The sequence below is a fragment of the Oncorhynchus tshawytscha genome, linkage group LG24 (assembly GCF_018296145.1).
Source record: "Oncorhynchus tshawytscha isolate Ot180627B linkage group LG24, Otsh_v2.0, whole genome shotgun sequence".
NCBI lineage: Eukaryota > Metazoa > Chordata > Actinopteri > Salmoniformes > Salmonidae > Oncorhynchus > Oncorhynchus tshawytscha.
In genome coordinates, this window is record NC_056452.1 from 10,926,842 (window position 1) to 10,940,948 (window position 14,107).

General features: G+C 46.5%; 1 protein-coding gene across 2 annotated transcripts in view; it reads left to right on the forward strand.

Moving 5' to 3' along the window:
* Window positions 1–14,107, forward strand: part of LOC112223751 (carnitine O-palmitoyltransferase 1, liver isoform) — a 38,954-nt gene that overhangs the window by 12,319 nt on the left and 12,528 nt on the right. For both annotated transcript variants that reach the window (XM_042305306.1, XM_042305305.1), the window contains exons 2-8: window positions 4,018–4,160; window positions 6,903–7,042; window positions 7,235–7,406; window positions 7,801–7,902; window positions 8,551–8,688; window positions 9,179–9,256; window positions 11,117–11,224. In XM_042305306.1, coding sequence (XP_042161240.1) covers window positions 4,020–4,160; window positions 6,903–7,042; window positions 7,235–7,406; window positions 7,801–7,902; window positions 8,551–8,688; window positions 9,179–9,256; window positions 11,117–11,224 — 879 coding nt within the window. In that variant the 5' untranslated portion in view covers window positions 4,018–4,019. The remainder of the gene's footprint in view (window positions 1–4,017; window positions 4,161–6,902; window positions 7,043–7,234; window positions 7,407–7,800; window positions 7,903–8,550; window positions 8,689–9,178; window positions 9,257–11,116; window positions 11,225–14,107) is intronic.

The following is a 14,107-nucleotide window of genomic DNA, read 5'->3' on the forward strand; positions in this document are numbered from 1 at the left end:
AGAACTTTTTTTTTTTTTTTTTCCCTCCGTGCCATATTCATTCAATCCACAATGTGCTACGGAGGAACTTCTGCAGTTGGATGCTGAGCGAGCACGGAGGGAAACCGAATCAGCGGAACCAGTAGTCTAGCTTCCTGGAGCGGTGGCTAGGTCTGAGAGTGACTGGGGGATGCCAATCCATGGCAACTGACAGAGTGGGACTTCATAGTGCCATTGATTGGGAGGGCTTGATATCTCAGGCAAAAAGAGCGGAACACCCAATGACTAACAAACCAGACTTTTCTGCACTCCTCAATTGTTGAGTTCTTCCATGTCCCAAAAATTAACTGGAAGAAGCAACCCAGACACGCCAGACCGAATGGACAGGTGTATATCGAGTAAGTTACATACTTCTTGTCCTAGCACACGTAACAAAATTATATATTGGTAACTTTTGTATTTATAATTACTCTGATCAAATAAACAGTTTCTTGTTATTGGATTCATTTGTTTCTAGCTACTTATTTGTTCTGTCTATGCAGGCTGCTGTCGGACTGGGTGCTGAAGGAAGAGGGACTGGGACGAGGGAACAAAGTCTTCCCTTCACGTGTTTGTACCATTTGTCGCAAATATCGCTCGCCGACAGGAGTTTCTGTGGGATTCAAGGAGGTGGAGAATGTGGCGTAATTACAACAGGCCCATCAATGATTCGGCTTCACAGCCAGACATTGCCTAACCATTTTTTAAATTTTTTTTATTGTTGCATTGTCGACAGAATCTGCAAGTTAGCATTTCATTGTATACCATGCGTATCCTGTACATATGACTAAAACTTTAAACAATTTCAAGTCAATCTAAATGCTTTTTGAAGTGAACCAGTGTGTTTTGTTCTGTCATCAGTAATAAATTATTTTTGAAGTGAACCAGTACATTGTGTGTTGCAGTTCTGTCATCACATTAAATGCCATTTGCACCATTGTCTTTTTGTTTCTCTCCACTATAAGTGATTAATTACAGTATGCCACATGAGATGTAGTTGTGTGTAAAATATAGCAGTCAGATCATTATCAGTGAAATTAGTACTTTAGGTAATTGGTTTATTGGTCAAATGCACATATTTAGCAGATGTTATTGCCGGTGTAGTAAAATGCTTGTGTTCCTAGCTCCCAACGGGGCAGTAGTGTCTTATAATACACACGTCTAAAATAATGGAGTTAAGAGAGAAATCAGTATGCGCAATATTGGAGTGGTCTTGACTAGAATAGTGTATACATAAGAAATTAGTGAAACCAGTATGCAAATATTATTAAACTGACCAATGATTCTATGTATATAGGGCAGCAGTGTTGAGTAACCAGATGGTTGCTGGCTAGTGATGGCTATTTAAGTCTTTTAGAGCTGTTTTTCCCAGCTTTGATGCACCTGTACTGAACTCTCCTTCTGGATGATAGTGGGGTGAACAGACAGTGGCTTGGATGGTTGTGGTCCTTGATCTTTTTGGCCTTCCTGTGACATCGGGTGCAGTAGGTGTCCTGGAGGGCAGGTAGTTTGCCCCCAGTGATGCGTTGTGCAGACCACACCACCCTCTGGAGAGCACTGCGGTTTGCGGGTGGTGCACTTGCAGTACCAGGCGGTGATGCAGCCTGACATGATGCTCTCAATGGTGCATCTGTAAAATTTGTGAGGGTCTTAGGGGCAAGCCAAATTTATTTTGCCTCCTGATGTTGAAAAGGCGCTGTTGCACATTCTTCACCATTGTCTGCGGGTGGACCATTTCAGATTGTCAGTGATGTGTACGCCGAGGACCTTGAAGCCTTTCACCTTCTCTACTGCGGCCCCGTCGATGTGCAGAAGACCCATCAAAACATGGTCTTCAGTTGATGAACCAGCAAAGATGACAATTATTGATTTTGTTAACAGCACATGTCGCTGCACATAATGTACCATACACAATATAGACAAGGCATTCACACAATTCACATTAATTCAAACTCAAATATACAATAAAATAGGGATGACTGTGCTGTTATGTACAGTAGTAGCCTACAGTGAATGGATTTGGATATAGTGATAATGACCAGAAGCGAACAAATTGTTACATTTGAGTGTGTCCCAGGTCTAACCAGGGACTGATTTAAACCTGGGAGGTCAGGTGGGTGTAATTAATTATCAGGTGGAACCAGAGTTCCCTTTTAATATTTTCCGGCACAAATTTCAGATCTTGAAGTGCGTTTACTGTGAACACTGAGGTTGTACCCGATTTTAATTGACTTTTTACAGTGGCCAAGTAGGCTAATGTGGCTATTGATCATAATGTAGGTCTACCAGAGTGGCCCAGCATTTTTTTTTTTAAACAATGGTGAAACTGAATCACACAACATTTCAACATGGAAATAGGGTTTCTATCATTCAGCCAACAGTAACAGCCAATATGTGGTGTTTGATTCAGGTCTACATTCCATGAAACACGCAGGGCTTGACATTAACCTGTTTATCCACTTGTCCTTCAGACAAGGTGACTGAAAATGTTGTTTGAATCAGGAAACCACTTTACAAAATAAAATATTATTATTATTCGTATTATTATTATTAGTATTATTATTCCCATACCATTCTTACAGAGAATCAGACAAATTATGCTACCCTCTACCTATTAACTACTTAGCTTCAAGTCGGTCTCAAAATAGAGCACTGCCCCTTTTAAGACAACAAAAAGCTCTTTACCTGACTCGCTTTTCAATGCGGGCTTTGAAATGTACAGGTTTTGTGCTCTTGTCGTAAGCGAAATTAACTATAACTGGGCAAATAACTCACTAACTAGCAAAGAATATGCGCACATGTGCACGCACACGTGGCTACAAGCATTTCTCGCTTTGATCTCAAAACAAGTGCATGAAAACTATGACGGCTCATGCTGTAAAACAGTCCAGTTCAAAGTGAATAGAACAAATCCATATATGGCAACGGTCTATTTGCATTTAGGTCTACTGCAGTTCTGATTTGTTTATCGTGCACCGGTCTGTGTAGAGTACGTGCCTGTCAATGCAATAGAATGGTACTCCGATGCGTTTTGTCAACAACAGTTTTGTTTCGGTATGTTGCATTGAAAGTGCCTAATATTGCGTTGATTCGATCACAATTCCCACAGTGAAGGGAAACGTTGATAGTGTTAACTAACGGGGGAAACTCTGAACTTCACTCAACTTTTTAATCTTGTGCTTCTCTGCGCGGGCTGATTTTTCTTCTGCACGCCAGTCCCTGGTGAGCTGCGCACCCGCAAGCCTCTTAGAGGGAACATTGGGTGTAACCCTTGTCCTATATAGTGCATGAATATGGGTCCTTCTCATAAGTTGTGCACTATAAAGGGAATAGGGTGGTGTTTGGAACTCACCCCAAGTGTCATCTCACCTTAGGTTACAATGCAGCTTATCCGGAAATTCTCGTTTAGGTTTCACCTTGAAGACTGATACAGGCTGCTAAAACCTATTCAGGAATTGGGGGTGGGAACGTTATCGTAATTGCCACGTGTAGCAGAGAAATAACAACAAATAACACTGTTGGTGTAACTAGCTAGCATGCTTTGAAAGTTATGTGAGCAGCATTTCAGTTAAAAGTGCAATTTGCAGACATCACTCTGCCATTTCCTGGCTGCTAAAATTCAAATAGTTCGCCTAATTTCAGTTTGTGAAAAAACAAGCCAGTGTAGAGAATCATTGTACCATCTAAACTGCTGTGAAATATTTTTTAATAACCAACAATATTGTTTGTTCAGTTGTTTGAAGCTGGTGTACAAAACCGAAAGTAATTGATGCAAAAAATGAAAAAAAACAAATCAGGCTAAACTCACCCATTTTTCCTCTCCTAGATTTTAAACTCGGTGTAGTTTTATTGATAATTGTGCGTACACGTGTAGGTTAAGGCGAAAGAGTTGTAGTTGGTATGGAAGATGGTCACTTAATATATATATATTTCTCCCCCTGTCTCTATCTGCCCCTATTCTCTCTCTCTCTCTCGCTCTCTCTCCATCCCTTTTTCCAGGCATGGCTGAAGCCCACCAGGCCGTGGCCTTCCAGTTCACGGTGACTCCGGAAGGCATCGACCTGCAGCTGTCCCACCAGGCCCTCACGGAGATCTACCTCTCGGGCCTGCGCTCCTGGAAAAAGAAGTTAATCCGCCTCAAGGTACTGGACATGTCTGAGGGCCTGGTCTGTCTGTCTTTGATCTGTCTGGCTTTCTCTTTCGTTGGTGTGTGTCTCTCTGGCTAGCCCGAGTGTACATACTCCCAGACGAGCTTTCTGGGTCATCGCTGTTGGTCTTTATCACCTGCTTATCTGTCTGTAAGGGGGACAAATTGCTCTGACTCGCTTAGACCTGACCTCCGCTAAGTGTAGACCCCAGGCTATCCCCTCAGACTATCTCTCCGGGTTATCGCTGTCTATCTTAATTGCCTTTTTGTACACCTGTCTGTCTGCCTCCCTTGTCCATCTATCTGTCTGTAAGCCTGTCTGTTCTACTGCACTGCTACTTGACTATTACCTTTTTCTTCTGTTTACATGTCTTAAGATTGGTCTGTCTTTGTCTTCCTCTCTATGCCTCCCTGTCTTCCTCTCTATGCCTCCCTGTCTTCCTCTCTATGCCTCCGCCTGTCTTCCTCTCTATGCCTCCGCCTGTCTTCCTCTCTATGCCTCCGCCTGTCTTCCCCTCTATGCCTCCGCCTGTCTGCCTCTCTATGCCTCCGCCTGTCTGCCTCTCTATGCCTCCGCCTGTCTGCCTCTCTATGCCTCCGCCTGTCTGCCTCTCTATGCCTCCGCCTGTCTGCCTCTCTATGCCTCCGCCTGTCTGCCTCTCTATGCCTCCGCTGTCTGCCTCTCTATGCCTCCGCCTGTCTGCCTCTCCTCCGCCTGCCTCCGCCTGTCTGCCTCTCTATGCCTCCGCCTGTCTGCCTCTCTATGCCTCCGCCTCCGTCTGCCTCTCTATGCCTCCGCCTGTCTGCCTCTCTATGCCTCCGCCTGTCTGCCTCTCTATGCCTCCGCCTGTCTGCCTCTCTATGCCTCCGCCTGTCTGCCTCTCTATGCCTCCGCCTGTCTGCCTCTCTATGCCTCCGCCTGTCTGCCTCTCTATGCCTCCGCCTGTCTGCCTCTCTATGCCTCCGCCTGTCTGCCTCTCTATGCCTCCGCCTGTCTGCCTCCCTGTCTGCTTTTCTCTCTGTCTGTCGGTTAGAATTACATTACATCACATGGTTTCTGCACAACAGCGTCCATACGTCATTCTACTGTGATCTACTGTGACATACCTCAGCTGTGTATAATAATCATATCAGCACAAACAGCAGAGGGGGACATACTGCTCTGACACACTTAAACCTGACCTCTGCTGAACAGTATGTCATTTAACGTCACAGTGCTGTTGAACAGTATGTAATTTAACGTCACAGTGCTGCTGAACAGTATGTCATTTAACGTCACAGTGCTGCTGAACAGTATGTCATTTAACGTCACAGTGCTACTGAACAGTATGTCATTTAACGTCACAGTGCTGCTGAACAGTGTAATTTAACGTCACGGTGCTGCTGAACAGTATGTCATTTAATGTCACGGTGCTGCTGAACAGTGTCATTTAACGTCACGGTGCTGCTGAACAGTATGTCATTTAACGTCACAGTACTGCTGAACAGTATGTCATTTAACGTCACGGTGCTGCTGAACAGTATGTCATTTAACGTCACGGTGCTGCTGAACAGTATGTCATTTAACGCCACGGTGCTGCTGAACAGTATGTCATTTAGCGTCACGGTGCTGCTGAACAGTATGTCATTTAATGTCACGGTGCTGCTGAACAGTGTCATTTAACTTCACGGTGCTGCTGAACAGTATGTCATTTAATGTCACGGTGCTGCTGAACAGTGTCATTTAACTTCACGGTGCTGCTGAACAGTATGTCATTTAACGTCACAGTACTGCTGAACAGTATGTCATTTAACGTCACAGTACTGCTAAACAGTATGTCATTTAACGTCACAGTACTGCTGAACAGTATGTCATTTAACGTCACAGTACTGCTGAACAGTGTCATTTAACGTCACAGTGCTGCTGAACAGTATCATTTAACATCACAGTGCTGCTGAACAGTGTCATTTAACGTCACAGTACTGCTGAACAGTGTCATTTAACGTCACAGTACTGCTGAACAGTATGTCATTTAACGTCACAGTACTGCTGAACAGTATGTCATTTAACGTCACAGTGCTGCTGAACAGTATGTCATTTAACGTCACAGTGCTGCTGAACAGTATGTCATTTAACGTCACAGTACTGCTGAACAGTGTCATTTAACGTCACAGTGCTGCTGAACAGTGTCATTTAACGTCACAGTGCTGCTGAACAGTATCATTTAACGTCACAGTGCTGCTGAACAGTAGAGAGCTGGAATATGAACAGCCAGCAGCGTCACCTTTCTCTAATCTGTTTGCGGTAAACATGCCCTCCGGGTGACCTCCTTAGTAAACACACACCCGCGCTGTGTTTGTCCCAACTCGATGCCGGCACGCATTCATCCCTGTTCTGTTCTCCCCCGGTCTTAACTTTGGCTGTATCTCTGTCTGTCCCGTCACTCGTGCAGGAGATACGCTTGGGGAGATTATGGGCTTTTGCTTTTAAAACCAGGCCAAGGTACATGGTAGTAGCTGTGAAGAGCATTATCCAACCCTCTCGTTGGATTATATGCCGTGTTGACAGGGCTGGGAAGGTGATTGGGTTTTGAATGGGTGACGTATGCCGTTTATTAGGGCACGTAAAACCAAAATGATTCAAGTCTTTTTTTTAAACCTTTTTTTCTTATCCATGAAGTCCCTCCCCTTTTCAGTTTGTTTTCTTCCTGTTGGGTGCCTTAATGATCAATCTCTTTTCCCCCTAATTCCCCAACAGAATGGTGTGATAACGGGGGTGTACCCGGCCAGTCCCTCCTCCTGGCTGTTTGTGGTCATCGCCATCCTGGCCACCATGTACATGCGCTCTGACCCCTCCATGGGTCTCATCGCCAAGATCCAGGAGCACCTACCGGTCAGGTAGCTAGCACCAGTCACCAACCGTGCACAGACAAGTCTACGAATATTGCTTAAAGACGGGTGTTGAAGTAAAATATTTCCCCCTTTTCTCAGATGTTCTCACCAAATCATTGAAATCCTTCTCTCTCTTTCTCCCTCCCCCCCCCCTCCTTTAACACTCTTTCATTCTCTAATGGAATGAACCCCTCCCAGTCAGTCTCTGAGTGCCCAGTGTCAGACGGTGGTGTCGGCGGTGCTGTTCAGCACGCTGCTCTGGTTCTCCCTCATCTTCACCATGCGCATGTGCCTGAAGCAGCTCCTCTCCTACCACCGCTGGATGTTCGAGCAGCGCGGCAAGATGTCCAACACAACCAAAGTCTGGGTGGTCAGTATCCCCCCTGCCCCTTGTTCATTACCTTCTCCTGTGTGTGTGTGTGTACACCGTGCATCTGTAGAGACTCCTGCCGTGTACCCACTCCTGGGGAGTCGTCAACAATTGAACATCACATCATTGGATTTGTCATATGCACAGAATACGGTGTAGTGTACATCGTACAATGAAATGCTTACTTTCAAGCTCTCCTCTAAAATTGTTTGGGGGGGGGTCTAAATGATCTTTCTACCTCCATTGCAATCAGTGTAAAAAGTGATTGGATAGATTGGGAAGAAATCACCCTGCTAGTTAGATTTAAAAGCTGTAGTATTTCAAGGTGGTTGTAGGAGAGCTGCATTTAGCCCCCATCCGGGACTCGGGCTGACTTTGTTTGTGTGTGTTACAGGCGCTGGTGCGGATCTTCTCGGGCAGACAGCCTCTCCTCTACAGCTACCAGGGCTCTCTGCCAAACCAGCCCGTGCCGGCCGTCAAAGACACGGTCAAGAGGGTGAGACGCTCTTCAATTCAATCTTTATTGTCCCAACAGGGAAATACACCTCTCTCTACACCTCTCTCTACCTCTTCTCTCTCTACATCTTTCTACATCTCTCTCTCTCTACATCTCTTTCTACATCTCTCTCTACACCTCTCTACACCTCTCTACACCTCTCTACACTTCTCTCTACACCTCTTCTCTTTCTACACCTCTCTCTACACCTCTTCTCTTTCTACACCTCTCTCTACACCTCTTCTCTTTCTACATCTCTCTCTCTCTACATCTCTTTCTACATCTCTCTCTACACCTCTCTACACCTCTCTACACCTCTCTACACTTCTCTCTATACACCTCTCTCTACACCTCTTCTCTTTCTACACCTCTTCTCTTTCTACACCTCTTCTCTTTCTACACCTCTCTACACCTCTTCTCTCTCTACATCTCTTTCTACATCTCTCTCTCTGTCTACCTCTCTTTGCCTCTCCCTCAGTATTACTGAACCTCTGACACTCCATTGTACCTCCATCACACGTTAGCTCGATTCCCTCTGTGTATTCTGTTTTGTTGTATGTGGGATAATGTTCTGTGTCTACTGCACAATGATGTATATAATAGAATATTGTTCTGTGTGTTTGTTCTTCTCTCTCTGTTTCTCTGCAGTATCTGGAGTCGGTGCGGCCGCTGACGACCCCTGATGAGTTTGAACGCATGGCGTCGCTGGCCACCCAGTTTGAGAGCAGCCTGGGGAACCGGCTACAGTGGTACCTCAAACTCAAGGCCCTCTGGGCTTCCAACTACGTAAGTAACCCCTTATATGTCGACTTTGGCTGTGGCTGTGTCCAAAAATGTAACGAGCCGTCAAATCCTTGCTTCCTCTGGCCTTCCTTATTGGAGGATTCTTGGATCCTCTCCTCCAATGAGCTTTAAGAGAGCAGGAGGTGAGACAAAGAAAGGCGCTATGCACACGTAGAAATGACCTATTTTAATAGTCGAATGCTCATGAACAATGTAGATCTTTGTCGCAGGCCATTTTTAATTATTCATTGTAATGGATGTGCTGAGGGTGTGTGAGGGCTGTGGCCCCCTGGCCAGGATGTTGCGTGGTTGTGCCACAGAGGATTTCTATGGGGTGTATTCATTAGGGCACTTTGTAACAAAACATTTAGTCATGGATCAAGAAAACAACCATTTTTTATTGGGACAACTTCAGATGGGACAGATGGGACAACCTTACCGTTGTCCATTTTGTGTCGACTGAACACGACCCTGGGGGTGTGTTCCCTTTTAGGTGAGCGACTGGTGGGAGGAGTACATCTACCTGAGAGGACGGAGCCCTATCATGGTCAACAGCAACTACTACGGCATGGTACGTATCAACAAATCATCGACTACTCCCCATGTTCTGTCTCCTAATAGCGGAGGTGTGTTCAGTGAGGTGAAACGTTCACAACGTTGCAGGTAGAAATGTAACAAATAGAGCAAACACGATTCCCTATTCTACTTGAACGATGACCGTGGTTTGGTCCATTTAACCTTCAACCCGACAAATGGGTGTGATCGTTCTACAGGGGTCCCTGGATCGTACGCTCAAACCGGTTTGATTAGAACGTTTATTTAGAACGTCCTGTTTCGATTGATGCAACAGTCAGCATTTGAGCTAGCCACGCTGATTTTTCACTGAATTATTTTTTGCACAAACACAGTCCTTACAAAGTTATGTCCTGAATGTGCCAAGTTTATTTTTGGATGCAATGATCAGACATTCACAGAAGTAGCAACAGCATAACACAATCATCCAAACTGGAAAATGTAAGCTACATTTGTCCTAGCGCTAACTGAGGAAATGTTGACGTAACACAAGCGGTCATATTTAGAGAACTCTCAGCTGACGGGAAACCACAATATGAATGAGCTAATAGCGATTACTATTTATACTTCATCACGTCTGAGCTTAACATCGATTGAAATTTTTTTGTAAAACACTTTCCAGAAATCAAAAGTAATCCGGCGATGGGTAGTTTGTGTGCGCCGCCATGTTTGTTTTCCCCGTCAACCAAAGATGATAAGAGGAGACTAGATGAGTTTGGTCTGTTTGCAGTATGCATGTTGAAGGGGTGTGTAGTTTATGATCATTCACTTCCTTCATTCAGTTCCGGAAGTGTTCCCGAAAGATGAATGAACCATTCCTTCACCTCATTATAACATCTTTGGTCTGACAGAAGTTTACGTGACACCCAGAATGCATTGTATAATGTCAACAAACATGGCGCCACACATGGCTGGCAAATAGGTTAGCATTAGCTCATTATAACCAGTACAACCTTCAAAAAGTATTTTACACACATCATATAGGTGTCCATTAGAATCTATGCAATTATCGTAATGCATTATTTGTCACCAGTACTTGAAAACATGTGAATAAAACTGTGAAACATTATGCTCCATACATACATACTTCATGCTACAGTAGACACGACAACACGATATACAGAAAATAAGGCACTTACTTTGATAGGAACACACACATGTCCAAAGTTTTTATTTATAAGGAAAGAAACAATGGAGGCCATGCGAGCGCCAGCCAGAAAATGTGCCAGTTCGTGCAAGACTTCGCAAATGTCTGCATACTTGATGTGCGGAAGAAATGGGGAAGGGCTCTCCTCGACGAGGGAAGTTTTGTCTGGCTCTGTAAAGCCTCAATCATAAATTGTCTGCAACACTGAAATGGGCTATTTCTATGTGAATTAATGAGGCGAAACAACCCTCAAAATTCAAACTGTCGTTAGAAAATACAACTTGTTAGAAAAATAATTAGAAATTGACAAGTTGAAACACAGCCTATAGATAATTAGCAGGCAGCGCGTGTTAACTGTCCCGTTGCGTAACAATCCCATTTTGGAACAGAGTGTGCATTCTGACATCACGCACATAAAACAACTCGCGCTGGGGGTGACCGTTAGAGATATTTGGAATTCACGTATGGAAAGGTTAAACAACATATCTATTTCTCTATGGGTGACATTTTGGGAGCATAACAGTGGCCCTACAGTCCAAAAGCACTTGATAAACTTGAAAAGCTCTCAAATAAATCATTGCCTACCTTTCGTGGAAAAGGGGAAGGCGTTTCACATACTAATAGTATTCTCTGGTTTGCCACTTAGCAATGCTGATCTGCGTTGTCAAAATGGCACCTCCTCCCTCTCTCATACGCACTCTCTCTCCCCAGGACTTCTTGTATGTGACGCCCACCCCCATCCAGGCTGCCAGAGCAGGCAACACCCTTCATGCCTTCCTCATGTACCGCAGGAAACTCAACAGAGAGGAGCTCAAGCCTGTAAGTTCAACAACCGGTCAACCTCCACCATTAGCGTGTGATAGGGGCTGAAGTTTAACCTGGGCCGTATTCATTAGGGCACGCAATGAAAAAAGTTTTAAACCGTTTTATAATATATATATTTTTTGGGGGGAAGTCCAGATAGCCCTCATTATTTCTGTCTGTTTTCATCCATTTTGATGCCCAATGAAAAGGTCTGAGCCCTATGCATGAAAATACCATTGGCCTTTGAACATCATGGGTTGTTCAGTGAATTCCATGTATAATTCATGAAAGTACTGCCTCGATGGCTGCTGTGTGATCACGATACGTTTGGTGCACCAATCAGAAAGCTTTATTTGACATCAAAACTAGGGGTGTGCCGAGTAGTCGGACAAAAGAGGTATCGTAACGTATATGGGCAATTTTCTGGTTTACGATTATGATCTGAGTATTTTTATATATATATATTTTTTAAATATCCGTAATCAGAATATATATCTTTTTGGAGTTCCCGCAAGCATATTTCTCATGTCAGTCAGAGTTTCTAAATCATACTGTACTGTCTTTGAGTCAGTCACGTGCGTGGTCTAAATAACAACGGGCTAGTTTCCCTGTCTGTAAAGATAAGGGCGGGCTGTATGTTGATCCTGCTGCTCTGATTGGATAGAATGAAGCTGTATTCCTCCGCCCACTCGCGTCATTTAGATTGCTGCGGCCCGCTACTATGATAAATCCCATGGCGAAGGACACTCGCTATCAATGTACATAATATCTAACCAGATGGGCAAGGGTAGGGGAAATATGAAATGTTAGTGCCCATTCCGACTGAGTGGCCGCAAGCTTGAGGACACGCGCACACCTGCTCCTAATCTGCAGGGTTGTTTTTGCAGTGAGAACGTGCAGGGAGGTTTTTTGCCAACATCTATTTAGGCATATTAAAACACTTCAGTTTCTTCCGTTCTGACTATCAACTGACAACTTCCGGATTAGATTACGAATGCGAGTACAGCCATGTCGGCACACCCCTAATCAACAAGTCCTCTGAACTCATTTTACATATGAGCAGGGGCCCGTACCAAGGTGTTGACATGTTTTCATAATGAGGTGTTTTTATTGCGATTTCCTTTAAAATACGTACCGAAATAGGAGAGATGTGTTGAGTATGAACTCATTCCGTGTGTGTTTGTCTGTGTACATGTTGAGTGTGTGCTGGTGTGGTCTGACCATGTTCATGTGTGTAAGCTGCATCAATCCATCCATCCAGTTTTTTTAGCTCCTTCTGTGTGTAGAGGTTTGAAGTGTCCTTTGGTTTAATTTTCCAGTTTGTTTGAAACCCATTCCCTCTCATGGTCTCATACCATCCCCATCTCTCCTCCCTACCCCCACACTCTGTACCTTCCCTTGGCCTTTCTCTCTCTTTTCTTTTCCTGTCCTTCTCCCTCTGGTCTGAGCTCACTCTCTGGTCTGAACTCTCGCTCTCTCTCGCTCCCTGGTCTGAACTCTCTCTCTCTCGCTCCCTGGTCTGAACTCTCTCTCTCTCGCTCCCTGGTCTGAACTCTCTCTCGCTCGCTCCCTGGTCTGAACTCTCTCTCGCTCGCTCCCTGGTCTGAACTCTCTCTCGCTCGCTCCCTGGTCTGAATTCTCGCTCGCTCGCTCCCTGGTCTGAACTCTCGCTCGCTCGCTCCCTGGTCTGAACTCTCGCTCGCTCGCTCCCTGGTCTGAACTCTCGCTCGCTCGCTCCCTGGTCTGAACTCTCGCTCGCTCGCTCCCTGGTCTGAACTCTCGCTCGCTCGCTCCCTGGTCTGAACGCTCGCTCGCTCGCTCCCTGGTCTGAACTCTCGCTCGCTCGCTCCCTGGTCTGAACTCTCGCTCGCTCGCTCCCTGGTCTGAACTCTCGCTCGCTCGCTCCCTGGTCTGAACTCTCGCTCGCTCGCTCGCTCCCTGGTCTGAACTCTCGCTCGCTCGCTCCCTGGTCTGAACTCTCGCTCGCTCCTGGTCTGCTCTCTCGCTCGCTCGCTCCTGGTCTGAACTCTCGCTCGCTCGCTCGCTCCCTGGTCTGAACTCTCGCTCGCTCGCTCCCTGGTCTGAACTCTCGCTCGCTCGCTCGCTCCCTGGTCTGAACTCTCGCTCGCTCGCTCGCTCCCTGGTCTGAACTCTCGCTCGCTCGCTCGCTCCCTGGTCTGAACTCTCGCTCGCTCGCTCGCTCCCTGGTCTGAACTCTCGCTCGCTCGCTCGCTCCCTGGTCTGAACTCTCGCTCGCTCGCTCGCTCCCTGGTCTGAACTCTCGCTCGCTCGCTCCCTGGTCTGAACTCTCGCTCGCTCCCTGGTCTGAACTCTCGCTCGCTCGCTCGCTCGCTCCTGGTCTGAACTCTCGCTCGCTCGCTCGCTGCTCCCCCTGGTCTGAACTCTCTCGCTCGCTCGCTGGCTCCCCTGGTCTGAACTCTCGCTCGCTCGCTCCCTGGTCTGAACTCGCTCGCTCGCTCCCTGGTCTGAACTCTCGCTCGCTCGCTCCCTGGTCTGAACTCTCGCTCGCTCGCTCCCTGGTCTGAACTCTCGCTCGCTCGCTCGCTCCCTGGTCTGAACTCTCGCTCGCTCGCTCCCTGGTCTGAACTCTCGCTCGCTCGCTCCCTGGTCTGAACTCTCGCTCGCTCGCTCCCTGGTCTGAACTCTCGCTCGCTCGCTCCCTGGTCTGAACTCTCGCTCGCTCGCTCGCTCCCTGGTCTGAACTCTCGCTCGCTCGCTCGCTCCCTGGTCTGAACTCTCGCTCGCTCGCTCGCTCCCTGGTCTGAACTCTCGCTCGCTCGCTCGCTCCCTGGTCTGAACTCTCGCTCGCTCCCTGGTCTGAACTCTCGCTCGCTCGCTCCCTGGTCTGAACTCTCGCTCGCTCCCTGGTCTGAACTC